This window comes from Gallinula chloropus, assembly GCF_964237585.1.
Source record: "Gallinula chloropus genome assembly, chromosome: 1".
NCBI classification, from domain to species: Eukaryota; Metazoa; Chordata; class Aves; order Gruiformes; family Rallidae; genus Gallinula; species Gallinula chloropus.
The window spans coordinates 51,462,545-51,489,567 of record NC_140085.1 but is presented as its reverse complement, the minus strand read 5'-3'; the positions used below and the strand labels follow the sequence as shown (position 1 = coordinate 51,489,567).

At 38.9% G+C, this 27,023-nt stretch overlaps 1 protein-coding gene across 1 annotated transcript in view; it reads left to right on the top strand.

Moving 5' to 3' along the window:
- Positions 1-27,023, top strand: part of SLC2A13 (solute carrier family 2 member 13) — a gene marked incomplete at both ends in the record, with an annotated part of 160,538 nt that overhangs the window by 26,134 nt on the left and 107,381 nt on the right. Inside the window, 2 exons of the mRNA XM_084267050.1 lie at positions 3,376-3,535; positions 10,167-10,375. Of these exons, the coding sequence (XP_084123176.1) occupies positions 3,376-3,535; positions 10,167-10,375 (369 nt within the window). The remainder of the gene's footprint in view (positions 1-3,375; positions 3,536-10,166; positions 10,376-27,023) is intronic.

The window sequence follows — 27,023 nt, the reverse complement described above, 5'->3', positions numbered from 1 at the left end:
TTTTTGACGATCATTTCATATTCTGATTTAGGTTCCAAATGGACAGTCTGGAGTCCCCTAACAGTCTGGGCCACACTCTGTTATCATAGGTAGTCCTGCTTCTGGACCGGTATAGGTTTATTGATCTCATTGTGAACTATTTCGGCAAGCAAAATGAGACAAACCCCTTAATTGGCGGGTGGATACTCTTTTGGCTGGTTGTATTCGCTGTTTTACCTGGTGTTGGTGCAAAGGGTTAGCACAAGCTGGAGAGAAGGAGGGGCAGAACAATGATGCAGAGACACCAGCTCCTGGATATGCCTCCCTAGCACTTCCAGTTAACCATTACTCCTCTTTATTCCTAAGCATGAGTTTTGCTGGGAAAGCTGTTCTTTGTTTTCAAATTTATTACTTATCTATTTAAAATAATTACATAATGAATACTGGCTATATATTTTGGAGATTCTTATAGTTGATTAACATTTAATGTCTCACTTTCAACTATGCCTTTTCAGAAGAACTTAATCTCCTATGTTCTAGTGCACCTTAAATGGAAATTAGAGGAGGAAAATCTGTAGAACATTGATGCATTCTAAGGCAATTGAAAGCAAATTTGCAATGTGAATGATGTTACAGAATCTAAAACATTATTCCTCAATTTGATCTGTTTCAGAAAAGCCTTTTTTACTCCAGATGATTTTTTTTTTAAAAAATAACTTTGCTTGTGTATGTGAAGGCTTTTTACAGAGCATATATTGGTTTTCATTGTGCAAATCTTTGTAACTGTTTTCCAGTAAAATCCGCATAAAGATGTTGTCATCTTTACCTTTTTGAAATTAGCTTCACAAGATTTTCTGTTTCAAACATACCCTTCTCAGGAGTATATGTTATTTTTCAAAAGCTTTTAATGGTATCTGTGTTTGCAGGACATGGTGAAGGATGAATGCTAGAGACTGACTTTCAGCAGTTTCCAAGAGAAAAATGTAAAGTCAGTTTTTTCTTTGTGTCCCTTGAGAGATGGAAACATAACCATGTTTTTCTTCCCTGTGTTTATTGCAAGACCCTGTTTTGGTTTCTAGACCTGTCAGCTCCTTGTTGGAGGGCTTGGTCTCTCATTTCACTCCTCCTGCTCTGCATTCAGTCATCTTCTCTCATTTCCATGTTACTCTTGAAAACAGCAGGGAAGGTATTTCTGGGCCAAATGATAAAATAGCCACTGGCAAGCAGACTTCCCCCCTCCACCCCTTTTTTTTTTTTTCCTTTCCGTCTTTGAGGTACCATGGCTTGTTACAATTGGTCTTAATAGAGTAATGGAGAACAAAAAAAATCAAGGGCCTGAAAAACCTGCTGCAGAGATACCAAGCATTTGGGCCACCAAGTCATGAATTCCCAACCCTGGTCATGACTGGGAGCTTATTTTGGGTGTAGCTTATTTGCAGTGTAGCTGGGGCATTACTGGAGGCTTGTTTTGCTGCTGAGCCTTTCCTAGGCCTCTGCTACCCCTCATTGGTAGGGAATGGGACACTGGACTGTGGGCCTGGCTGGTATAGCTGGGTGTGCTGCCAGGCCAGCCTTGGCAGCGGCAAGGTAGCCATGCTGAAGCTGGGGAATGAGCATGAACATGTGAGGATTCCCAAGGCGGAGGGGAGGTTGCAGGAGTGGGAAGGCTGAGCCACCCTGGGTATGACTGCTGCATCTGTAGGGCACTTCTTTTCCACCCTGGCATGAGCTGCCTTTTGCAGAAAGCCAAAGCGCTGCTTTGCTTTCCTTTAAAGGCTTTCCCCTTAGATATGTGCTGTCTACATTGCTTTAATTGTAATTAGTTTAAATGTTGATGTGAAAGATATGAGAAAGCATCCCTAATGGTGGACTGTGTTGGTAAATATGATTCTTGTAGAGAATTGCAAAGGGCTATTTGAATGCTCTTTTCTGTGGTGCATTCTGGTTGGCTTTGAAAAATGGTTGGATAAATTTTTAATGTTTTTTCTTTCCCTGATACTTTTTTAATTCCATGTGGGTTACTCACTCAATAGGAGGCGGCAGCATTGGGAGGCTCTGCTGGGAACTGGGTTATCAAGCCGAGAGGCTGCTGTGAGTGCTTAGCTATCATAACAAAAGACCTTCTGATGCCATTTTATTATTAAACAATCTGTATTCCTAACTTGAGCCTTTGGAGGCTCCCAGCAGTTCTGTCAGGCTAACTTTGTTGCTAAAGATGATTTTGTGCTTTTGGTTCAGTGAGTCAGCCAGGCAGGGGGGTGCCGGCCAAAGCCTTCGCCGTTTTATGACAAAGCCTTTCTGCCATGATGTGAACCAGGAACCACAGCCATGCTTCAGGAGCCATGTGTACATCTTTAGGTGACCCCATTTCTTGTGGGGGTGCAGCACTGGTGGAGCTGCCCCAGGCTGGAAGATGTGATATCTCTGCTGCTGCTTTGCCATGCTTACAGTGTTCATGTTGTGTGTCAGCTGGCTTCAGTCAAAATGTGTTTTTGTGTGCATGATGTCAACATACTTACAGTTTTAAGCACAGAAAAGATTGCTGTTGGCTTTCACTGTTGGTTCTCTTAAGGACATAGGTATACAAATTTGCTTTAAATGAGAGTGAATTGTTGGTAGATTTGGACCACCAAAGGTGCACTGCACCCAGCTCTTTATATGCCATTGAATTTCTGTTGTTATGGTTCCTGTGTGTGTTCCACATCGGCATTTCTGTCTTTTGCACAAATAGCTTATTTAGAACCATTGCATAGGTCATAGGAAATGCTGCCAGTGTTAAGAATAAAAGGCACTCGTGCTTTAGCTTCACTCCTTGCTTCCTTATGATGGTAGACTTTTAGCACTGTATGTGGAATATTTCTAAACCACGTTGAGAAAGTCAAGAAACAATGTGTTCAATATAACAATAATGAAATTACACAGTAGTAATAATAATGATAATGAGAATAATAATTGTCTTTAGTATGGTTTCTGCCTCCAAGAAAAAATAAAGTTCTGTTTGAACTCAGAACTGTGAAAACTTGGCACCTTTTGGTTTGTCAGTTTGTCTTAGGTGTGCTTACTAGGATCATAGCATCTCTTTGTTTCAAAACTATGCATATATTTATGCTTTCTATTTAATCTTGGTATATGTGGAATGTTAAGTGAGTTCTTCCTGGTATCATGGCATCAAACCTTGAACTTGCAATACAGCTGCCAGCAATCAGTGTGTGTACCCATCTGGTCTGGGTATGCTTCTAGAGTTCATCAGGTGTATTTTCTTTCTTTTTTGTCTTTCAGAAACTGGAAATCCAATTCTTCCATTTTATTCCATTTAAATAGGATATTATTTTATGATGGAAAATAGATGTAACATCTCTTTCAATTTTATAACTGTATCTTAATTTACTCTTGCAGGTGTAGCATCTATGACTGTGCCAGTATACATTGCAGAAGTTGCTCCACCACACTTAAGAGGCAGACTAGTCACCATTAACACTCTGTTCATCACCGGAGGGCAGTTTTTCGCAAGTGTGGTTGATGGAATCTTCAGCTACCTCGCAAAGGATGGATGGAGGTTCGTGAGTCTTCCTTGCTAAAAGCAAAACTGTCTTGGACGTGATTTATTTGACAGCTGTTACAATTCTTGTTGGTAAAACAGAGTTTACATATAAAGTGGTAAAACTATATACTGGACTGGATCTTTAATAATTGAGTCTTGCTCGATGATCGTAGAATTGCAGAATGTTTTTTGGTTGGAAGGGACATCAAAGGCCATCTAGTTCCAACCCCCTGCCATGGGCAGGGACACCCTCTATAAGACCAGGCTGCCCAAAGCCACATCCAACCTGACCTTGAACACTGCCAAGGAGGTGGCAGCCACAGCTTCTTGGGGCAGCCTGTGCCAGTGTCTCACCATATGATATCCGTACTGCTTTCACTGAGGTTTTAATATTTGCAGTATGCTTAGTTTTTTTCACTTTACTAAATTTCAAAATGGAAGAGCAATAAATATGCATCAACAAGCTTGAATGATTGTCATGATGTTTATGAAAGGAGCTTGCCTTTTGCATTTAGAATAATTGCATGCTGATTTTTCAAAAGGCAAATTTCCACGAGGATGCTGTATGTGCAAAATAGAGTTGTATTTTGAATATTCTTAATCAGAGCAGTAGTAATCCAATCAGAATTGAAGGGAAGGATGTTGTAGCATAACTATGCAGTTAAAAGTTTTGGTTATAGAATAATGTGAATCTCTTTTACTGTCTGGATATTATGTTCTTCCAGTAGACATTTCTAAGTGTTTCCAGACTGCAGTCTCATACTTACCTTCTTTATAGTGGTGTGTCATTTGAGAGAGATGAGAAATTTCAGTGGCTCAGTATTTTACCTTTAGTGCTGACTTGAAAAAAATAATTAACAGAAATGTGTAGGATGAATAATTTCTACTGTACATTCCAACTTCTGGAACCTTGAGCTTAATTGCTTTGCTCTTGAAAATCATTCTTGGGAAAGGGACGCGTGTTTTTGTAGGGCTTTTGATTTCTATTGCTACAGCCTCAAATCCTTTTCTTACTTGAAAATCCTGATTTTTTTTTTAAAGATCCTCCCTCCACCCCCAGAAACTTGCAACATAAGTATTATTACATTTTCTGGCTTCTAGTGGAGCTAAATAGGGATTTATAGGTGTACTGATATTTGAGGCTTAAGTTAGGAACAATGAACTTGGGACTCGATCCATAGAAGAACTAGGGACCTGATCTTGTTCTATTTTGTAAAGAAATATACATTGAAAGAGAAAACATTATCTTCTTAAGTAATCTATGGATTTATTTGTATAAGTCTGAAAATGCAAGAAACTTTGTTTTCACTTTTTGCCCATGTGATTGTGTCCTTTGTCTCTTTTGTAAAATGTCATCACATTTTGACCTTAAGAAAAAAGTCACTTCATGCTGATTTTGTTTAATTTAAATTTAAGTTTGAGCTCTGCTTTGTGTTTTCTGAAATCCACTGGTTACTTCAGCTCAAGTGAAAATAGCATTTTGCATTTTTATGTGGTGCTTTTGATGAACACTTCATGACAATGCAGCTGTGTTCTCTGGCAGACTGTATGTCCTCTTACAGGGACTTGAGAAACAGTCTTCACTGAAATCCCTTTCTGCAGGTAAAGAAATACTCAGTTTTGGCATAAGTTAACAGCACATAGTAATGCACTTCTAGGAAAGATACGATACTGAAGTATTTGATCCCCGATGCCAATTATTCAGTAGTTGTTTAATTATTTTAAATTAGCTTTTAGCGTAAATCATTTGCTAATGTAAATGGCTCCTTATGCATGAGGCTGGATTAGAGGAATGGGCAAGTAAAGATGTTTATTTAGAAATGGAGCTGTGAGTCACTGTTACTGTTAGAGGCATTGTGCAGTTTCTGTTTCTGCAGATTTCTTGAGTTCAGTTTACCTCAGTGGTTAGGGATTCAGTTGGAGGAAGCTTTTGTGGATGTAAATAGTGTTGGGTTTTTTCCATTAGTGCACTGACACATAGGATGTGTTTGTAATCTGTGTGTTTCAGTAAATACTACAATATTGGAAGAAAAATACAAGCTGACAAAGTATTGGATGGGTATTGATCTTATTGGAGCTGTGCTTTTTGTTTAATTGTTCAGACAAACTACAATGTTCTTTAGCTTGATTTTTTTTTTTTGCAGCTCCAAAGCAGACTTCTAGGCTTCTTTGGGAAAGATCTAGCATTGTGCTATAGGATATATCTGTTTCCAAATTAAATGGTGACACAGGATTGACAAGTACATTTGTACATGAACGACTATATAAGTGAAAAATATCATTCCAGTTTTACACACAAGTTACCATCTTTTGATATGTTCCTTTGTAAATAACTTTATCTGAAATGGAAGATTAGGTGGAAGACAATAATCATTGTCAAAAGTAGATGTAATAGTTTCGTGAAACAGTGATGTTTTGATACCTTAAATAGGAACGAGGCCCCCACCCACTGAAATGCTGCACAACTGTTCTAAGAACTTCTACTTTGGTATTACTTATTCTTCTGTTTGGAACAAAAAATAACCTACTCTGGTATAATTCAGGCCTTTCAAACTATCTGAACTGAAAAAAATACTAAAAGGAAAATCTAGATCCTGTGGATTGAGTAAAACTCAGTTGGATCAGATCTGTGCGAGATGCTGCCTTTTTGAAAGTTTCCAGTGATGGGCACTTTCACTTGTCAAGACAACTTGTTTAGATGTTCAGTCACTCTAACTGTGAAGAATTACTTTTTCCCATCTTTGATATGAATTTACTTTCAACTTGTGACTATTGACTCTTGGTCTTCCACAGTAAACAGCTGGGAAGGTCTGTCTCCCATTTTCTCTATGAGCTCCTTTACAGGTGTGAGAGATGCAGTAGGATCTCCTCTTGGTGATTTCTTGTCCAGGCAGCACAAACCCATTTCTCTCAACCCCTTCTTTATGTCACACACTCCAGTTGCACAACCTTGGTGATCCTTTGCTATTCCTGGTTTGTAGCTCACTCTCATGTTGGTGGTCCTAGTGTTCCAGATTTCAGTGTGGTGTGTTTAGTGAGGCGTAATTGTGTCCTGCAGCCTGCTTACTCACTCTGGGTAACTTCTGGTATTGCAGTAACAGTACATTTTGTGTACAGGCCAAGTACTGCTCTGCTGGAATGAGTGGAGCAAGGTGAAGGAAAACTGTTTGCGGTGCACTGGGTAGAAACTGAGGCTTAGCTAGTGATGAAGTACCTAATGACCCTGAGCTGTGAACTGGGGATTGTGTACTTGTCTGTCCTCAGCTAGTTTACTGCAGCCTGAGATGGAGCAGAGCACCGATGGTCTGCCACCTGGAAAGAGTGCTCAGCAGACACAAGGGGAGAAATAACAGGTGCTCACTCGTGGGTCATCACATATAAGACAGAAAATTATGGCAACTACTGTAACTCCTAGTGACTGAGTTGCAAAGTATTGGGGTGCTACAAAAAAAAGATAAGGAAAATTTTTCTTAGCTTTGCTTGATCTTGACAATGCTGGATATTAACTTAAACAAAAGAAAACAAATATTTAAGCTGACTTACTTCAAGTTAGCTTTAGAAGCCCTGCTAATGCCATCTTCATAATATTGCAGCAGTGTGCCTGAGAAGGAGAAATGTTATGGCAGACTTACTAAATTTCATGCTGGGCTTTTTCAGGTCAGCTAGACATCTGGCTTCAAATGCAAGGTCCTGTACTCTGTATAGGAAAGAACTATATTAGATTTCTGAAAGCTGGGTCACTGCAGGAAATGTCTAAAATTGCCTGCTTTTACTCTGAATTGGTCGTATCAAAGTTGCTTGATCTGCAAATTGCAACAACTCTTGAGCTCGCAATGGATGTATGCTCTTAACTGAACATTTTCCTTCTGGACTGCTCCTGTTACTCAACTTTGACCAGAAACATGTCAATTGGAAACTGACTTGAGTGAGCAAGCACTTTCTGTACAATTCTTGGGGTTTTTTTTATCTTGCCTGTGATAAACAATCCAATAGAGTCCAGCTGGTAACCTTAACAGGCTGGATCGAGCTTTCGGGAGCTTCCATTGATTTTGCAAGATGATTGCAGGTACCCAAGTGCTCTGTTGCATTTAAGGCACTGATGGGCTTCGGAGGAGCAGAAATTGGGTAATATGAATGTAAAGGATTAAATCTGTTTATTTAGATTTGTTAAGAGTCTTTTGCTTGCAGTTTGACAGAATACAGTGGTGGTGATTTTAATATCTGTGGTTTTGTTCTACTCTTCATTTGAAATGAAATAAAAGAGGCTTTCTAAATACCACTCTAATGCAGGTATTGAATATGCAATTTGTTGAGCTTCAGCATTTAAAGGTGATTCTGTATACAGCTATCAAAATGTTTGTGGAGAGGGAAGAGCAAAGGAAGAAATGAGGACATTTAATGAAGGAGAACATTAGTGAATGAGACTTGAGAACATTAGTGAATTTAGGAGACTTGTTAAATAAGTTGGCTGAAGACTACTCAACTAATGATCCTTCCATGAGCTGTCGTGTTTTGAGTTTATTTTCCTCTGCTTTTTTTTTAACTAATGATGAGCTATACCCTTCTTCAAGTGTTAGAAAATAAGAGGTTTACTCAGACATTTATCTCTAGACCAAGATTTACTTGTGTGACCTTTGGAAAATTTTCCTGATTTTAGGAAAGGCTTGTGGGCTATGCTTGGGGATGAGAAGACAGGCCTCCACGTTGTCCTGGGATGGCCACCCTCTTTGCATTACTTTTTTGGTGTGCTTTTCACCATTCTCCAGTTTTCTGCCCTGTTGTATGGCTGATGTTTTTCTTTCTTACAGACATTTGTAGATTTAACAAAGTAGTTTAGTTTGGTTTTTGTTTTCCATGTTCATCCAAAATGCATTTGGACTTAACAAATACATTTGGTTCATTGCCCCGAAACAAGGTTTCCATTAGTGTTTGTGCTCTCCTACTCTATTAGCAATCTCATTTCATAGCATGTTTTATAAAAACATCCAGGTGAGAGACTGCCAAATTGACTGTGTGAAAGCATGCATCCAGGGGCATGAGGAGAGGAGCTAGAGATTAGCACATCTCCTTAATCTCCTGGCTGGTGTCAAAGTGTGAACCTATTTATGAGTACAGACTACCTCAGCATTCAGTCTGAGGGCTAGTTTCTGGAAGTGTTTTAATGGTTATAACCACTGATGTGAAACCTGTGATAGCTGCAGTAATGTACAAGTGACACTAGCACCATTTAGAGTCTTTAATGGAAGTGAAGAAAAAAAATCTCAGTGAAATGCAAATGGGAAAAGGTCAGATTTAGAAAGCAGACCAGAACTATACACATCAGTAATTTTCGTTATTCTTCATAGTGTTTTATTGTAGAAATATAAAAATATGAAATGTATAGACCAGAACCAACCATGAAAGTTGGTTGTCTTCCACAGCTTCTCTTCCCCCTGGTTTTAGCTAGAGCGAGCAAGCTGTTGTCAGTTATCTGGGGGCGTTGACAGTGGTGTCACTGATGACCCCTTGAAGTCTATCTCTCCAGACAGTGGTAATTCTCTGCACCCCACCTCAGGCACCTAAAATCTAGTTTTGATTTAAAACTTAACGTTGCAGCTGGCTGAAGATTTAAGTGCAGATTTTCTAAAAGATCTGGTGTAAATTGCCATGTTGGTTAAATGAACTTTTTTCAGTGTTTCAGCTTCTGGTAATAAATTTTCAAAAAGAAACCAGGCATCTCCTTCCACAAGAGGTGTATTCCTTGGCCATGTGTGTCTCTGTATACATACTACTTGCCAAATCAAGCACTTTTTGTTGGCTGCATTTGGGGTTAATATTTTTAATACACCTGTAAAACAGCGTCTCATTTCAATCTCATTTTTGCCATTAGCTGTACACACTTGTTCTCTCTGCCTGTGCTGTCTCTTGGCGACTATTCTTATATCTTAATCACTGAAGAGATTATTAGTTTCCCAACTGCTGGAATGTTTCAGGTTTATAATTTAGTCTGATTTACTGTCCTTGGGACCAGTGGCTGTAGGGTCAGTGGTGGCAGAACAGTCAACATGTCCTTGAGATTTCACAGATTCACAGAGCAGTAGGGTTTGGAAGGGATCTCTGGAGATCATCTAGTCCAATCCCCCCATGTTAAAGCAGGATCACCTACAGCATATTGCCCAAGATTGTGTCCAGGGGAGTCTTGGGTATCTCCAGAGAAAGAGACTCCACACCCTCTCTGGGAAGCCTGTTCCAGTGCTCTGCCACCCTCAAAGTGAAGAAATTTTTCTCTCATGTTGAGATGGATCTTCCCATGTTCCAGTCTGTGCCCGTTGCCCCATGTCCTGTCACTGGGCACCACTGAGAAGAGTCTGGCCCTTTCCCCTAGACATCCACCCTTCAGATATTTATAAGTATTGAGGAGATCCCCTTTCAGTCTTCTCCAGATTAAACAGACCCAGCCCTCTCAGCCCTCCCTGGAATTGCAAGTGAGGGTCCTGTTTTCTGAAACACTCTGCAGAATGTGATTCTTGCATGCTTCTGGTGATAAAGAAATAGAGGGGAGGAGGGTCTGACTTGTAATTTACAGCTCGAGTAGCTGTAACTGGGTCTTCTCATAGCACATTTTTGTAGGCAGATATGATAGATCTATTTATTTATTTATTTCCAGGTACATGCTGGGCCTGTCAGCTGTTCCAGCAGTTATACAGTTTCTTGGATTCCTGTTTCTTCCTGAAAGTCCCCGCTGGCTCATTCAGAAAGGCCAGACTCAGAGAGCACGGAGAATCCTGTCTCAGATGCGTGGCAACCAGGCAATTGATGAGGAGTATGACAGTATCAAAAACAACATTGAAGAAGAGGAGAAAGAAGTTGGAGCAGGTATGCTGAATGCTTGTTGGCCTCCCTGCCTGTCAGTGAGGAGATAAAAAACAGACAAAATGTTGAAGTTGTAGCCCCTGGGAACTTGATATTTTGCTTTTTCTTGTCTGTTTTGGTATTGTTTCAAATATTTCATCTACTGGTAGCTTCAAAAAATGACAAGGTGTTTCCATGATCCTACAGGTTTAAATTGGGTTCCAATTTCTTAAGTGAGGAAAAAGTATAGTTGTGTAAGATTCTAAGTCTGTACCACCTACACTTATGTGAGAATTGCACTCAAAAAGTTACTCAGTTTAAGAACACAAATATTGAAAACTGAAAATAAATAAAAGTTTGATTTCTTTTGTCAGTAGGAAAGAACAAGCAGGCACTAGGGAGGTCAGAAGGCATTTTACATGCCTCAATTATCCAGAAGCCATACTCTGGCCAACCATATTCTAGGCAAGTAACCTTTGGAAAGATTTACGAAACCAGATCTGTAATACAGAGATTCTTTTTAAGTAAAGGCAACTTCTGATAGTCCTTTTTGTCTGTCCTCATGAGAGTTAAGGCATCTAAATCAAATCCTTTATTTCTTCTCAGGTCTTCAGCCAGGTGACAGGAGATAGGACAAGGGGAAATGTCAAGAAGCTGCACCAGGGCAGGTTTAGATTAGATATTAGAAAAAAAATTTTTTTACTGAAAGAGTTGTTGGAGCCTGGAACAGGCTGCCCAGGGAGGGGGTTGAGTCACCTTCCCTGGATGTGTTTAAAAGCCACTTAATGTCTAGTATGAAAGTTTTTATGCTTTATAGAAATAAAAGGAGCAGGTGTTTGATCCATCCAGACCCTTATTTTTAGTCACTGAGCTACAGGCTGTGAGCTTTTTTCTCTTAAATCTTATTTCATACTGCAGTTTCGTTATTTGTAAACTACACGTGGTGGTGTAAGACTGCAGTAGGGCTGACTTCAACTCAGTTGTTAAGTCAGTCCTCTATAGGTTTGTAAATTGGACTGGCACGTTAATTATGGGGTTGATGGCGTGTTCCTGGAGTTTAGTTAAATCAGTGACGTTCGTGGGAGAAATCTTGGTTACAGAGGATCAGTTTTTCCTCTCAAGTGATCCACAGCTTCAGAGTTGTCACCAAAGGGCATTAAAAAACCAAGGGTAGTTACTTGTTATAATTGCTTGGCAAATAGGCATTAGTTATGGTCATCCTTGGTTTTGGTTATAACCTGCTTGTAATTGTACTTCATCCCATTTAACCCAAAGTCTTCATGTTAAAAAATTATGTCTTGTGTGTCACACGTTATTTTTTATTGTCTTTATGTGACTTAAAGGTGGTATTTAAAAGTGGTGTTAAATTGTGATTATTTTCCTTTCTTGAGGAGTTGTCTGGATCCTCAGTATTGAATTTGGCATGTGTATTGCAAGAGCACCTCATTGTTCATTATTTCATTGCCAGGTGTTCAGGTGCTGACAACTCAAATACATGCTTCTGCAAAGACTTTACACTTTAATTTGCTGTGTGTGTTTTGGCTGTGGGGTTTTGTTTGTTGGGTGGGTTTTTTGTTGTTGTTTGCTTCATACATTACTGTAGTAGTTCTTGTATTCACTTCTGTTTGTGGCAGACAATGTTTTAAACCACTAGTTAATAACAATAGCAAATGTTGATATTGATTCCCATTGGACATTGTGGACATCATTCCAGTTTTACAAAAAGCTTTAATGATCCTGAACTGACAGCATGTGTGTGGCGTTCAAGGAAAGATAACTTTGTAAATTGAGAATCATCCAGCATGCTGCTAGGTAATAGTGTCATTTCCTTTACTGTCTCTTCCTTTCTTGAAAAAGAACAGATGTTCGCTTTCATTAATTGATACAAGAGCATCTTTGGCAGCTTCTTAGGGAATCATTTTTGAACTGAAAGTAAATCTGTGTTTGACTCCTCTGCAAGGGACTAACAGAATGTAACTTTAACATATTCTCCAGTCCCACACTGAAAACCATAATGCCTTTTGTAACTGTTTCATCAACTGCTCTTGTCAGGGAAATAATGAATCACAGGGGAACTTTGCCTGTGGTTTTTTTTTTAGACTACTATGTTAAATATTTGTTTTTAATATGTCACAAAACCAGAGAAGTTAATTTCATTTTCCCCATGGTCATCAAGCAGTTTCTGCCTTGCAAATAACAAAAATGCCTTCAGCAACAAACTTCTGCTTCAGAAGCCTTTTGGACCGATGTGAGATACCTGTTAAGCAAATAATTCACATTGATCTTTTCCAACACATCCAGCAAAATCCCTGCTGATGGTACAGTTTATCAGCTTATATTTTAACATCTCCAGATTGATACGAGGAATGAGAATGCTTCTTTGACAAACACTTTCCCCATGACTGGTTATGCAAAGGCCATATTTTTTTTGTGGCAGTCTTGAAATACTGCTTTTGCATGCTCTGGACTGTAGTCCCAGCGTGACTTTCTAGTTGTAACCTTTCATTTTGGGAAGAGAAAGGGAGGGTGTTGCATTCTGCAGTAACACTGCAAGGTGAGTGGAATCTTAGTCAAGTCCAGTTAGTCATCGTTTTTTTTAATGTTATCCCCTTTTCAGATGGTGGGGCTGAAGAGCAAAAGGGAGCTGGTGATAGGGAAATCAAGGGTGGAGGGACTAATGAGGAAGATCTTAGAAAGAAGAGGGCTCTGCAGGAATTGTGGAAACAGTGGTTTGTAGGTGCGAAGTGACCTTCCCATTCAAATATGCTGTGGATCTTGCAGATTCTCCAGTGCTCAGCTCAGGCTCTAAAGCCTTAGTGGAGAGAAAAGGGAAGAGACTGGTCAGAAGGAGGTTGCAGCAGAAGGAAGGATCAAAGACATTGCTGGGAGAGGGTTCTGGCAAAACATGTCTGACTCTCACTGCTGCTGTAATTGTCCAGTTAAGGCAAAGGTTTTGTAATGAACACTAGCTAAAAACAGGAGATCAAATCATAACAATGCAGGAAAGCACTGGCACAGCTGTCTTAAATGCTCAGGTGTGGATGTGAAGCGACTTGTGCTCTGAAGTGAATTAGAGCATGGGATTTGTAGTGCTCATTCCAGAGCAAGCACTTTGCTGCAAATCTAACAGTGGTGGTTTTGTGCTTAATAGTAAAGCTATCCAGCACACCTTCTGTAAAAATGTTACGGGCTGTCAGTGTAATGGTCATTTCAGACTGGAAAGAAAACATTATAGCATCCCTCAGAGCCATTTTTAATAGATCATTGATTTGACAACACTCCAGTGTTCAAAGCACATCAGTGAAGTGTCAGTTTGTACTGTCTTTCTGGGTGGAAGCTCTTGCAAACTACGTGACTTTTCCTCTTGTAGCAATACTGAGCTGCAGTGTGCCAGGAGGCAGGGTACTTCATGTGAAATCAGTAGCAATGAGTATAGTACTAACTTAACATCTTGAGGAAATGAACATCATTAAGATGCATTAAGACTAGACATTTATTTTTGTGTAGATGAAGGATGTGTAACCATGGATCACAATTGCCACTAGGAGAGCAGTGTAACCTCTATCCCATGTATCTCTAACCTGTGAATTAGGGTTGAGACTCTTGACCTTTTCTGCATTGCCTGTGGACCTTTACGTTTTATTGTCTGTTCTTAAGGTCATCTATGTGTCAAATCCTGATCATGAAGGTGTCTTTTGTTGCACCTCTTATGCTTGGTAATTCTGGCCATGCAAAATTGTTGGAGCTCAGTGGCACTGGGAACCGTGCTGTGAGATTCACCAAGTGGTTTTGAAAACTGATCATTACACTGTAATAGTGTGTAATAATCTACTGGCTTGTGCCTATACCAGAATGTTATGTAACAGGTGCTCCTTCTAGATGAGATATGTGCTTTTTTAATACATAGTTTCTGATAGCTTAGTTTGGTTTGGGCTTTTTGGTGAGACTAAGAAAAGTGTGTCCATGCCAGTCTTTCACTCCTCTAGGCTTGACTCAACTCTACTTTGCTGAATTTCCTATTGGTTTAATGAGTCAGTCTCCTATTTTAGGTTTTGTGTTTTCTTGTTGGAGGTAAACGTGTTATGATATAAAGGTAAAATCACCTCATTACCATTAGGTTTTCAGCTCATAACTTTACCCAACTGTCAGTTAAAATAGAATATTATCAGGGAGGTGATCTGAACCCTCAGTCCTTCCTCATTCCAGTATACTTTCATTTATTGCACTTTTTCTTCTTGCTACTTATCAGTATTTCTGGCCATGGCTTTGACTGGAACTGTTTGACATGCTGTGGGAGTTCAGCTCCAAGCAGTGGCCATGCTTGGACTGCCCTGGAGGCACCCAGGAGCACCACTCACTGACCAGCCCCTCTTATGGGGGAGTGATGTCAGGTGGTGTGGAAAACAGCCTGGGAGAACTCAGCTCACCTGTGCTGGCTGCTTGGGAAGGCTAACTCTGGCCTGGCCAGAACCAGGACACATGTATCCTTCTAGGGAGATACTGGAAGTGTGTAGTGTTTTCATTCTTAGTCATCATTCTCCCCTTACTTCTGGAAGTCCTTTTTATCTTAGGCCATTGCCTGACGTGACTGAGGTTCAGAAAGGTATGAACATGCTTATTATTACTGGACATCAGCTGGAATCTTATTTAATGCAACTTGGTAATACTCTGATGCTCTCACAGGGCTGTGCAGAGCTCTAAATCATTCTACTGCTAGGCACTCAAGTTGTTATTTGAAATTAATGCCCCTTTTATGACATAAAGTTGCTGTTGTTACCGGTAATCTTGAAATTAAATGTAAGTCTTTGGGGCAAAAGAGTCAAAGGAGTCAGGCTAAGGATTCATGGAAGAAAACCCCAAATTCAATATTGTTGCTATTTAGGTCAGCCTGAAATTCTTGCTTGTGGCAGTACCTTATGCCAGGATCAGTGCCAGGTGGGTTTTATTTTTGGATTTTGTGGGAAGTGTGGCCAATGCAAGAGGTACTTGAAAGGAATATCTTTGTTTCATTCTTAACCATTTGACATGTAGAATTATTTCTTGGTCTGTTCCCTTAAGAACACAAATTCTTCCTGTGTATGACTCCATTGGAATTTGTTTTGACCTGAGCCCATAAAAAACCACTCCTTTGGATAATTTAAAATTCATGCTATGCAGGCAAGTAACATCTGGAGACCTTTGATCTTGAGAAAGTATACTGACTCCATTCAGTGTATGATCAGATAACAAGAAAAATCTGTCTGTAAAATTTGGCAAGAGTATTGAAAGTATGAATTCCATTTTCAAACACTTGAAAGAGAAGATTTTTGCTGCTTCTTTATCCTTAAAATCTTTTAAAAGGCTGAGTTATTCTTGCAATTATGACCTTTGAAAAATATAATGTATAAAGAGCTATTCTTTTTTTGTCTTGTATGGAAATATAACTGCTGCATTTTAAAAGCAGTAGTTTGTTTCTTGTATCTTAGGGTTTGCATCTTCAGATGGTGCACCTAACTGTGAGTTTGGGAATGTCTGTATACTTTGGGAATCCTGGTGCTCAGTGTGTTTACCTGGCAGCATGTTTTGACTAGGCCTTGCTTCAGTGGCTTATGACCAAAACCAATGCCCTAATCTTTCACCCTGTTTTTCAGCATGCTGGCAGAAATTGAATGTTTATCTCGAATTGGTAGTTAATTACCTCTCTGAAGATCAGATTATTTCAGGTAGGCTGCTTCAGGTATATGTTTTGGAACAATCTCTTCTTTGCCTACTGTCCAGACAGATTTAATGTATTGTAGTTCAAAAAAGCAGGAAAAAGCAAAACACTACAGAACTTAATGAAAGTATAAGGATGCACTGTGAGGCTTCCTTATATGGAATGCTACAGAAAATATGAGCTACAGGTCTGGAAAATAAAAGAAAATTAAAAGGACAGTCTCTTATCAGTTAAAAAAATAAATGTAGGTGTAATGGTTTTGGTTGAAACCAAAAGAGTTCACTCACACATAGCAGCAGAGTTTGCCTATGTTCAGGTAGTATTAGCTGCAGCTTCTCATCTGAGGTTGCTTGTGGGGCTAAATGTCTAGAAACAGTATTGGATTCTACTCCAAATGCTGGTGCATCACTGAGTGTTCAGTGGCTCTCGATGCTTTGCTTAGGAACCGGTATCTGCTTTGTGAAATAGATGTTTCAGAGTGGAAAAAAAAATGTTGGAAGAATAAGAGTAGTGGTTGACATGCTTTTGTGAGAGAATGTGGTTTATTCTGAAGCAAAAACGGACTCAGTGAGAGGCTGTGAATAAGGATAGCATGTTTTGTTTTGGTTGTGTCCAGAAGAATAAGAATTTATAACTTGTGCTTAAAAACCACACACATTCCTACACCTCCCTCACTCCTGCAAATTTAACTAGAATAGTTTCTTTTCCTTCTTTAGCACAATCACCTAAATTTAGGCTTTTTCAGGTGTTGTGATTGTCTCTTTGTCAAGTTTATTATTTGTTAGGGCTCGCTACAGTGCTTCAAATTATAGAAAAGTATCTTGGTGTTTTTTGTATTTAAACAAGTTAGTCCAACTGACTTGGACTAGATCAGTTTCTAGAAGCTATTGGCCTCTGGCCCCAGTGTCCATGCCTTCTAGAACCTCAGTTCCGTTCTCGAAAGCTGTGAGCTAGACACGTTGCTTGGAGTTTGGGCAGAAGTCCTTGGTTTTATAACTTGGCCTATTGCTAATAATTCTGCTGTATAGTAGTATCAACCGTGCACAGAGCATTTGCAGCTGTGTACACTTAAATAGCTCCTTCTCAGTCCAGGGAAAAAAATAGTGTGGCATGTGTGGAGATTTTGGGAAAGCTGGGCTGAAAGATTCCTGGCAGAAGTGAACATGAAGGACTTGGGGAAGAATATTTGTGTTCAACAAAAAGAAAAATGGCTGTGCATATCAAAGTAATAGTAAAGGAGTGAAGCAAGCAGAAAAGACTTGAAATGGCAAGGGAGGGGGGGGAACAACACAGAGAAAACTCCAGGACCAGAAGAGGTGGCTCTTGCATTGCTGGGAGGCAACCCTCTTCTGAACAATAATAAGATTTGTTCTTTACTCAGTGCAGAAATGGAAGAGAAAGTAAGTGATGGGTGACACTGATATACTTGTCCTGGTTTTGACAGGGATAGAGTTAATTTTCTTCCTAGCAGCTGGTGTAGTGCTGTGTTTTAGATTTATCATGAGAATAATGCTGATAACACATTGATGTTCTAGCTGCTGCCAAGCAATCAAGGACTTCTTAGCTTCTCATATTGCACTGCTAATGTGAAGGTGAGGGGGCACCCAAGAAGCTGGGAGGGGACACAGCCAGGACAGATGACCCAAACTGATGCCATGCTGAACAAAGAAACCCCAAACTGGGGGGAGTTGGCTGCAGGGGAAGAGGGGCCAGCGGCCACTGTTTGGGAATTGGCTGGGCGATGGTCAGCGGGTGGTGAGCAATTACTTTGTGCATCAGTTGTTTTGCATATTATTATTATTGTGTTTGTTTTTCCCCTTCCTTTTCTGCCCTATTAAACTGTCTTTATCTCAGCCCATCACCTTTACTTTTTTTTTTAAGTGTTTTTTTTTTTCCCCCCCTATGCTGCCCCCCATGCCCCTGGTCAGGGTGGGAGGAGTATGTGAATGGCTTCGTGGTTGCTTTAGCTGCTGGACCCTTAAACCATGACAATCCTGTCCATAACACACAGGGTTTGTTACTCTGGGAAAGGAGCCTGAGCGAGTGAGGTGGGCCTGGGAGAGAGAAGCCTGTGTTGGTGAAAGGATTTTAACACTGGGATAGCAACGGAAGGGCAGAATAGAACTGCTTAATGCAAAGCTGCAGCATTTGAATTTCCTGTGCCCTCCTGGGTGAGAGATGGGCACACACTGCCTTCACAGCAGAATCTGCCCTTTTGGGGCTTGGTTTTACTCTCAAATTGGTGCACTGAGGTACTGGTTGCTCATGTGAAATTATGGATCTCCTTTTTATATTTATGTGTATTGTTCTTAAGAAGTAATAAAATTATGGTGCCTCTAGAGCTGCTAATGATATTCAAGAGCTCAGTAAATTAAAAAAAAAAAAGAAAAGAAAAAAGGAGGAAAAAAAAAAAAAGGTCTGGTTCTTCATCGTTCCCTGCTGGATCCAGCATCTGCACTGAATACACAATTCTAAGCCGAGTGCTCCCACTTGAGCTGCCTGTTTACATTCAGCAGGGATTCCAACAAAATACAGTGTTATGTGAAAATGTTAATGGGCATGGGGGAAACTGTTTTTTTTTTTTTTTTTTAGACTGCTGAGGAATAATTAGAACGCTTCACAAAGCTTAGTAATATGATTCATTATTTAGCTCTTAGAGCAGGTTCTCTGGCAAAAGTTGGAGATCATCTTGCAGCTTCTTTGCTCTCTGACATTGTGAAGATGAGTAGAAACTAAAATACATTTAAGGGATTTAATAACAATATTTATATGTAAATGCCTTAGACAAGTAGCTGAGCAAACTTCATGTGTTGATACAATTCTAGCTGTTTCAGCATAATCTTTAAAATTAAAAAAGCTTTTAGAAATATAGATATTTATTTGCAGCGTTCAAAGAAACACATCAGTCTGGAGCTGGCTCTTCCTCTTCTACCTCCTAGGTGACAGGCTTTCTACAAGGGCAGAACTTTGTTCACCTGTGAGATGTTAGTGATTCTTCAACAGCAGTAATTTTTCTGTGGCTCTGTGGTCAGGTGAATACAGTGCTTATACAGCCCGTTTAAATTTAAATACTTTTTTTAATAGGAAGAAACAGAGGGAATTTCTTTTGCAGAAGGCCATATTCTGCCCCTGCAATCTATTTAGGCTTTATTTTTCTGGAGACCCTCACCAAGGTATTGTCTACCTGATTTTTGTCCAACACTCATCAGTGTCTATCAGCACTGTTGGTTTTTTTTAATCTCTTCTGTTTTCAAGACACTTTATTCTTGTAGCAGACCTGAAGGATTTGGTTCAGAATATGCAGCTAGCTATCCTTGCACACCTCCTGATAGGTAATCCAAAGTATTCGTGTAGTGACCAGTTCAGTAAATCTTGTCAACCAATGTGAACTCTATCACAGTTGGCACGCTCCCATGTGTGGATTGTGTTTTGTTTGACTGAAAATGGGTTTGAGGGGGGAAAAAAAGAAGGAAAGAATACTTAAATGTAGTTTGCTGCTGAGCATGTTGCTGCTCTGACTCCCAAACTACACGTTTTGAATGTTCCCCTCACAAATGTTCTTCAGCTTGCTAAGAAAGCAAGTTGATGGGATTTCTTCTTCATAAAAAATTAATGAAAAATGGTGACTATTTCACCAGAGTACATGTTTCGATCTAGTGCTTTTATCCAGGAGATAAGAAACAGCTGGTTTATGTTAATTCTGTTTGACTGTAACTTTTACAAGTGAACTGGCTGAAAATTGTGTTCTTTGGTCAGTAAAATTTGGAATTCTGCTTTTCTTTTTGGTTGGTTTTTTTTTTAAATGGTATCTGCTAAGCCATAGTGATGCTCAGTAATTCAGTAGTAGCGTGGTAGTCTTGTTAGAGAGCCAAATCCCAAGGAAAGAGCTTCCTCCTCATGTTACAGCATTCCAGAGTAGGAAGGTTGAGCATCACCTTTTCCCTTTATTGCCTGGATGAATGTGTCTGTGGGCTTAACCATTTTGTGTGATGCTTCTGTAAGTGAAGTATTTTCATGGAAGTTTATTTTACTGTTTTGTGTTCTAAAATACTACTGATCTTCTGGAAAACATCCATGTAGATTAGAGTGGGGAGGGTTGTATGGTTGAAGCGTGTGTGTGTGCGAGGTAACTAATGCTGCACGAATAAATCTCAGTGAATTATTATGAATTAATTTAGACTTTGTTTCTGCTTGTCAGTTGTCGATGGGAAAGCTGTGGTTTCCTTAGACATATTTGTTTTGGAAGTGTTAAAGTGCTTTGGAATTTTTCTATGGGAAGCTGCAACGAATGCTTTGCAAGCTTGAAATTTTTTGTATAAATTATTTGGCTTTCACAAGTATTAACGAGTATTTCAGTCATGTTCTAGAAATATTGGTACAAACAAAGCTCTGAATAGCTCAATTAACAAATCAAAAGACTATTAAAAGAATCAGTAAGGCTAGTCCCTTTCCACCCCATTTTCAGGTTTCCCATTTGTGAAAAAAGCCCCCAAATCAACACCATCACTCCTCCCCCCCCCCCACCAACAAAGAAAAAAAAACCACCAACAATTCCTTCACTGGAAGCTATTTGTAATTTTTTAGCACATTTTTCCCTCACCGGATGCCACTTTTCTGTTAGATGGCTTTTTCCTATGAGGAGAGGATCACTCCACTCTTCTGTAGCGGTCAATTTGTGTACTTTTTTGGTGAACATTCAGAGGCAAATGCTGCATTTGTAGACCATAGTGATTTTGAGCTTTTTTTTTTTTCCTAATTCTGTGCACACCTCAGTATTTCTATTTCTGTTGAATAAAAAATAATGTTTTTGAAACCAGTATAGTTCAGTGTCTATGGATATTCAAATACTTACTGAAAATCATAAGGAAAACATTGTTATCTAGTCAAATTATCTCACAATATAGCTGTGGGGATCTGGGAATGAAGAAATCTCTCTTTTTTTTTTTTTTTTTTGTCCAATATTGTGAGAATTTTAGAATTATTCTGTGACTAAATGTTGCAAGAGCTTGAAAACATTTGCCTTTTCCCTGTAATACACAGTGAGCATCCAATTCCTCCCTCGTAGTCGGGTCAATGTTAAGTTTCAGCAGACATAGCACGTGGTGACTATTCCCCTCCTCTATTGCAAGGAGTTTGTAGGATTATTAAGAAACTGCTGAGAATTCAAGGTGCTGCATTGCTTATAACTGCTTAAATATGTTTAATTGAGCACGCTGCATATTTATTCTGCTCTTTTACAGTGGAATTACAGGTTTTAACTTAGGTTATGAATCAGTTGCTTTTGCTGTAATACACAGTGGCTTTTCACTGCTGTATGGTCTGCAGTGGTGAGCAGGGGCCAGTGATAGCCTGCTGGTGTTCATAGGGGTGTCCATATGCCCAAACCTATGTGAATTGGAGCTGTAAGGACTTCCAGGCACTACTTTGCCTTGTAGAATGGTACTTTAGGGCAGAAAGAGGTTAGATCTTTCTTTGGGTTCTAAATCTGAATGAATATATTTTGGGTTTTTATCAGCATTGATCATCTTTAATTTATATGTGCATTCTCCTTGGCATCAGTAGCTATAACAAGCTACTGTTAAGAAAATTAGCATTTTCTTTGGTGTATTTTAACCTGTTTCCCATCATTTATCAAATGTGGAAAGGTTTAATTACAAATACTTGAAGCAGTGCATGACTACTCTAAACATTAGATTACTATTAAAGCAGAAGTTGGCTAAAGTACAATTGAAATTGGATCTATTTAAGAGCATAAATAATTTTAAAGTAACTGTGCTTTTATGATTATAAAGAGTAGATTTCTCTGGTTTCTTTTAATTTAAATATAAATGTTGTATAAATATCTTACATAACGCAAAACCATGTGATTTTCATTGTGGCTGAGGTGGATGTAGCTCACTGAAGAGAGCAAGTATGGATAAATGTATGAATAAATTATATCTTCTGTAGTGTATGATACAGAAAGTAGATGATATGGGTGTGAGCCAGGAGATTTCCTTTTTAGTTAAAGCAAACATACGTTTCTATGGCAATAAAAGCAAATTTAAAAGGTAGGTGGGTTCTGACTGTTGCTAGTCTGAAATAAAGGTGGCGGTTGCAGAATAGTTCATTTCATAGCCGAAGGAAAGCCAGAGTTTTATTACAGAGAAGTGCATCTATATTTCCCCATACTTAATTTTTTCCTTTTTTTAAATTTTTTTTTGTTAGCTCTCCTTCCCCTCTTCCTTGCTTTTCACTATATGTAGCAAAAACAGGAGTCTACATGTAATTGATACACAAATCTTTTGTTATTATCAAGTAGATTTAAACTTGAATGGTGATTTGTATTACTTTTGCATCTTCCATATTTTGTTTGGACTTTAAGTTACGGTGTTTTGTTAAGTGGTGATTATTTTTAGCAGTACTCAGAGACAAGAGGCATGGGAGTCTTAGAAGATAAATTGCAGCAGTATTTACCAGAGAACACCAGATCAGTGAGGTGAGTAGGGAATAACAGGATGCAAATAAATAAGGTTGAATATAGTGAGAAGTGTTTATCCTACTCTAATTGCAGTACAGTGTAACAATGGAAGAGGTCTGAGACACCATTTCATCTCTAGATTGGATTGTTTAGAGCTTCACAGCCCTTTGAAGCACATTTCCAGATGAATGATCCATTACTGAATACCAAAATACTACCTATCTGTTGAAAGAGTGGTGTTAAATTAATCATCCCATCCTCATTTGTCATACTCTGTATCCTTCAAGCTGTTCATTTTTTTGGTCTCCAAATCTTCCCCGGATCAGTACAATACAGTATCTGTGGGGTTTTGCTTTATTTGAGAAGTATGGCCAGCCTGTTTCATGTATAAAACGATGCTTTGCAGCCAAAATTTGCTGTGATCTAAGCATAGTGTGTGCATATGTAAAAACCCAAATGGTATCTTTTTGGTGACTTGTGCTGTACCCTGAGGCAGCCAGAGCTTGACAGGTACCTGAAATGTTCACATCCATTTCACAGGATGGGAAGATGTGGTACCAATCCAAGGTTGAAACTGGATCTTTTCATGAAATCTGACATTCAGATCAATTAAATCTTTTCCAACAGCAGTCAAGATGTTCTTAAAGTTATAACCTGAGAATATTTAATGTGAAAATATCAACCTAAATTTGCAGAGATTTTGGTAGTCTCTCTGAGATGCGTGCTCATTTCCCTCATCACAGTGGATGCTCGCTTGGTAATTCAGGTAATTGGTGTTAACTACTCCCTGTTACAGACAAACATTACAAAAACACACACAGGCTGTGCCAGCTGACCTACCTCCTAGTGGTGGTTTTGAGTGCTCCAGTTCAGATCTGTTGGGAAGAGTTGAGACTTAAAGAGTGGGCTTTGGAAACCTGAGCTGCCAGGAGCCGATGAGCCTGTGACGTTGAATGCTTTATTAGGGAAAACCAACCCTGTTTTACATGGTATAAATCTGTGTGTAAAGGTACCAAATGATAGCTAATGATGATGTTGTAAACCTCGAAGTAGCATACTCCAGGGCTGCAAAATGGTAATGTTTTGATTTTAAACACTTCTTGACATGCTGTGTTAGATGTTAATCCTTGAAATAAGCTACATTTCAAAATGTGTCTTCATTTAATTTATAGTGTATTTGAATGCAACTGTAGCATAACCTGGCAGCATTGCAGAGGAGGTAGCATTTATTTTTTTTTGTTATTTAGTTATTTTAAGGCAGATTATTTGTATTTTACAGATTTGAGAAGTCATCATGGCTCGGTTTAGTGTTCTTTTCTCATCTAAGAAACATTCACTACCATCTGCAGCCAGACGTCTGTTGTGCTGTGTGAGCCTGGCTCAAAATACAAAATATCAGCTGGTCTGTACAGCGTTGTCTTTGACACCCCCCCCCTCCCCAGAGTCTGACTGGTGGAGGGCAAGATATTCTGTGTTCAGGTGCAGGCAGATCCCTTACAAATGTGAATTCTGGAAAACACTTGCAGGTCGTTCATGGATGCAGCTGCGCTTTACAAGACTCTGTGTGATTTGCAATGAGTATGTTAGGAGATACTACATCACAAACATGCTTTAAAATAAGGGCTTCTAATAGGCTTTGAGGTTTTGTGGGTTTTTTTTTTCTTATCAGCTGAAAGTGGTTTTCAAAATCAACCAAGAGCCGTCTTGAAATGTAGTTTTAATATGCTTGCACTCTTCTGTCTTGCTGATAAACTTTGGGTTTTCTTTCTTCTCTTAACTCCAGCAGAGAGGAGTTAACCTGCAAGACCCATTATATACCTTTTCCTGCCTTGTATTTTGGAACCCCGTGAGTCTGAAGAACTGGATTCAATTTTAGCTTGGCAGTTTGAAAGCAGAATTTTTTATCATGGCTTAGATAATTGCAAACAATTGTCTTTTGCCCCTTAAATGTTTTAATTTTATTTGATGATAAATTCCCCTCTATACTCTTAATGCTTCTGGAAATTTGAATAGTTTTATGCTGCTATCAGTATTAGACCTAATTTTTGCTTACATTTTGTAATAATGATATTGAGACATTAGTGTTATATTAGACAGTTTGTGATTTCTAATTGTATGACAACCACTGAAAACTACTAATGAATTTTGTGTAAGTTCTGTTCAGTGTCATACTCAAAAGTGTAGTCTTTTGTTGCTATGGGGATAAGAGCAGTAGTTTTTTTTTTCGGCTTGTAACAGTTAAAATAGATACAAAGAGAAAAAGTATCATTTATGGCTTGAGTTCCATTGAGGATATAAGCCTTCAATAAAATGTTTTTACAGTATGAGTTGCCTTTAGGGCCTGATTTGCATAATGCATTATATCTAAATTTTACCTGTAGAATAAACTTGTATGTAACATTTCATTTAATTCAAGAAGGTTTTTAATATACTTTTTAAATTAGAAATATTTTTGCAAGTGATTTTCTTGAATGATTTTGTTATATGAAGTGCAAACTCTTACTTGTCTTTAGGGAGAACCTGTGTGGTGTTTCTTTTTTGGTTTAGTAATTATTTTTTCTCCATAGCTAGAGCAGAGAATATCAGGTGTAGCCCCTAAGAACTGTATATATTTTTCCTCTGTGTGTTGTATTTTTTAGTAAAGATGTGAAGAACACCTATTACTACATTAATTGGACCAGTCCCTGTGATAACATGTCAGCAAACTTCTTATGTGTTTGGTGAAGTAACTTGTAATGTGGGTTGAACTTGAAAACAAGAAAATTTTGTCTTTTTCTTTTTTTTTCAAAGAAAAATATAGAAATAAAAATAGTGTTCAGCTGTCAAAAATTGCACTGTATTCATGAACTGTCAGGAAGCATAGCACAGAACCCAACTCCTTAAAAGCTCAAGCAAACCACTTTCTCCTATTTTCCTTCATTTGAAGCATTTTGAACTTGGGCATGAACACAACAGGCTAGAAATAAAGGTTTTGGTCCCTCTTAGAACTCTTCCACTATTAAGATTCTGGGTACTAGATAGTCTGTAGGCAGTGATCCTCATAGGGCTTCATTGATGAGAGATCAAGGTCAACCTGCTGCTTTACAGAAAGTATAGTGCAGGCAGTGTGATTTAATTTCTGGTAGAATTGAGACAAGGGATCAAGTGCTTTAACTACACCACCTTTCTGAGACACAATATAGAGTTCACATACTGTATGTGTCACCTATGAAATGTGCTGGCACCATTTGCTATTCGCTGTTACATGGCATCTTCTAGAGGTAACAAATCTGCTGCTCTAGATGACTGTTCTTGTCTCATTTACTAATGTGTGGACTCAAGAGACTGCAGACAGGCAGTTGCAAGATTTTTTTAATTAACAAAATGTATGTGTTGGTAACACCAAAAGAGCATTGAGTGTTAATGTTAGAAGGACATGCAGCAGTGAAGCATTCACACGTTTATGGAAACAAAATAATTACACTGCCTGTAATTCTGCTTATGTGATGGTTTATGTAGTCTCATTACCCTGGCCTTCATTCGGGAGTAGCCAACAGGAAACGTCTAGGAAAGAGTAGAAGAGTGTGAGGATGTATCATGATTTACCCAACTGCTCTTCCAGGTTCTGATGATTTTGGATTTGTCATCCATGAAATTGTCTGGTCTCCCTGTGCACGCTTTTAGTGTGTTACACATGCTTAATCTCTAACCATAGATTAATTACAGTGTGGAACATAAATGATGGTTTTAATTCTGTAATCCTACAAAACAGTTCCTGTTTTTTTTTACTGTAGTGTTTGAAGCCTGGTGCTTGACTTGTGCTCTCTCACCAGCTTGGGGTGCTGCAATGCTTTTCTCAAGAGTTCTAGGAACCAAGCGCCATCAATGGACCCTGTTCCTGTGTTCTTGTTACGTGAGCTGAGCTGCCATGCACAGGCATGGTAACACTCCTACAGTCTCTTTAAAAATTAATACTGAGCAACACAAACAGAAATCTTTGGAAAGGGTCACCAAAAGATGCTACGAGATGGCAAACTAGGTCAATGCATCCCCAAAGACTGATGCAGGCAGGCAATCCACATGCATTACATCTTGACTGATTCCAAGGTGAAGCATACATTTGTATGGAAAGCTTTCTAGTCAAAACAGGAGTCAGAAATTAATCCCTGATGCATGTTTGAAGTACAGACCTCGTGACTGATGTGCTCTGGGGAATGCTTCCCATCTTACAGCTTTTAGTCTGTTTATATTTTCTTCATTTCTTTAATCTGTTTTTCTTATTTCATGAGATCTTTGGATTTGTTTAATTTTTGTGATACTTTATATAAGGGTAGGTACTTCTTGTTTCTTCCACTGCTTCAATAACAATGGCTAATGAATTGGTATCTACAAGGAATGCTTAGGAAAAATTGAGCTGAGACTTGCTGCTTGCAACTGCAGGGTTTGTTGTACTTCAGGGAAATCAGAAGTTGAAATTCTGCCCGTGCTTATTTTTGATCCGTATCTGTCATGTCAGCCTGCCTTAAATTAATTTTCTT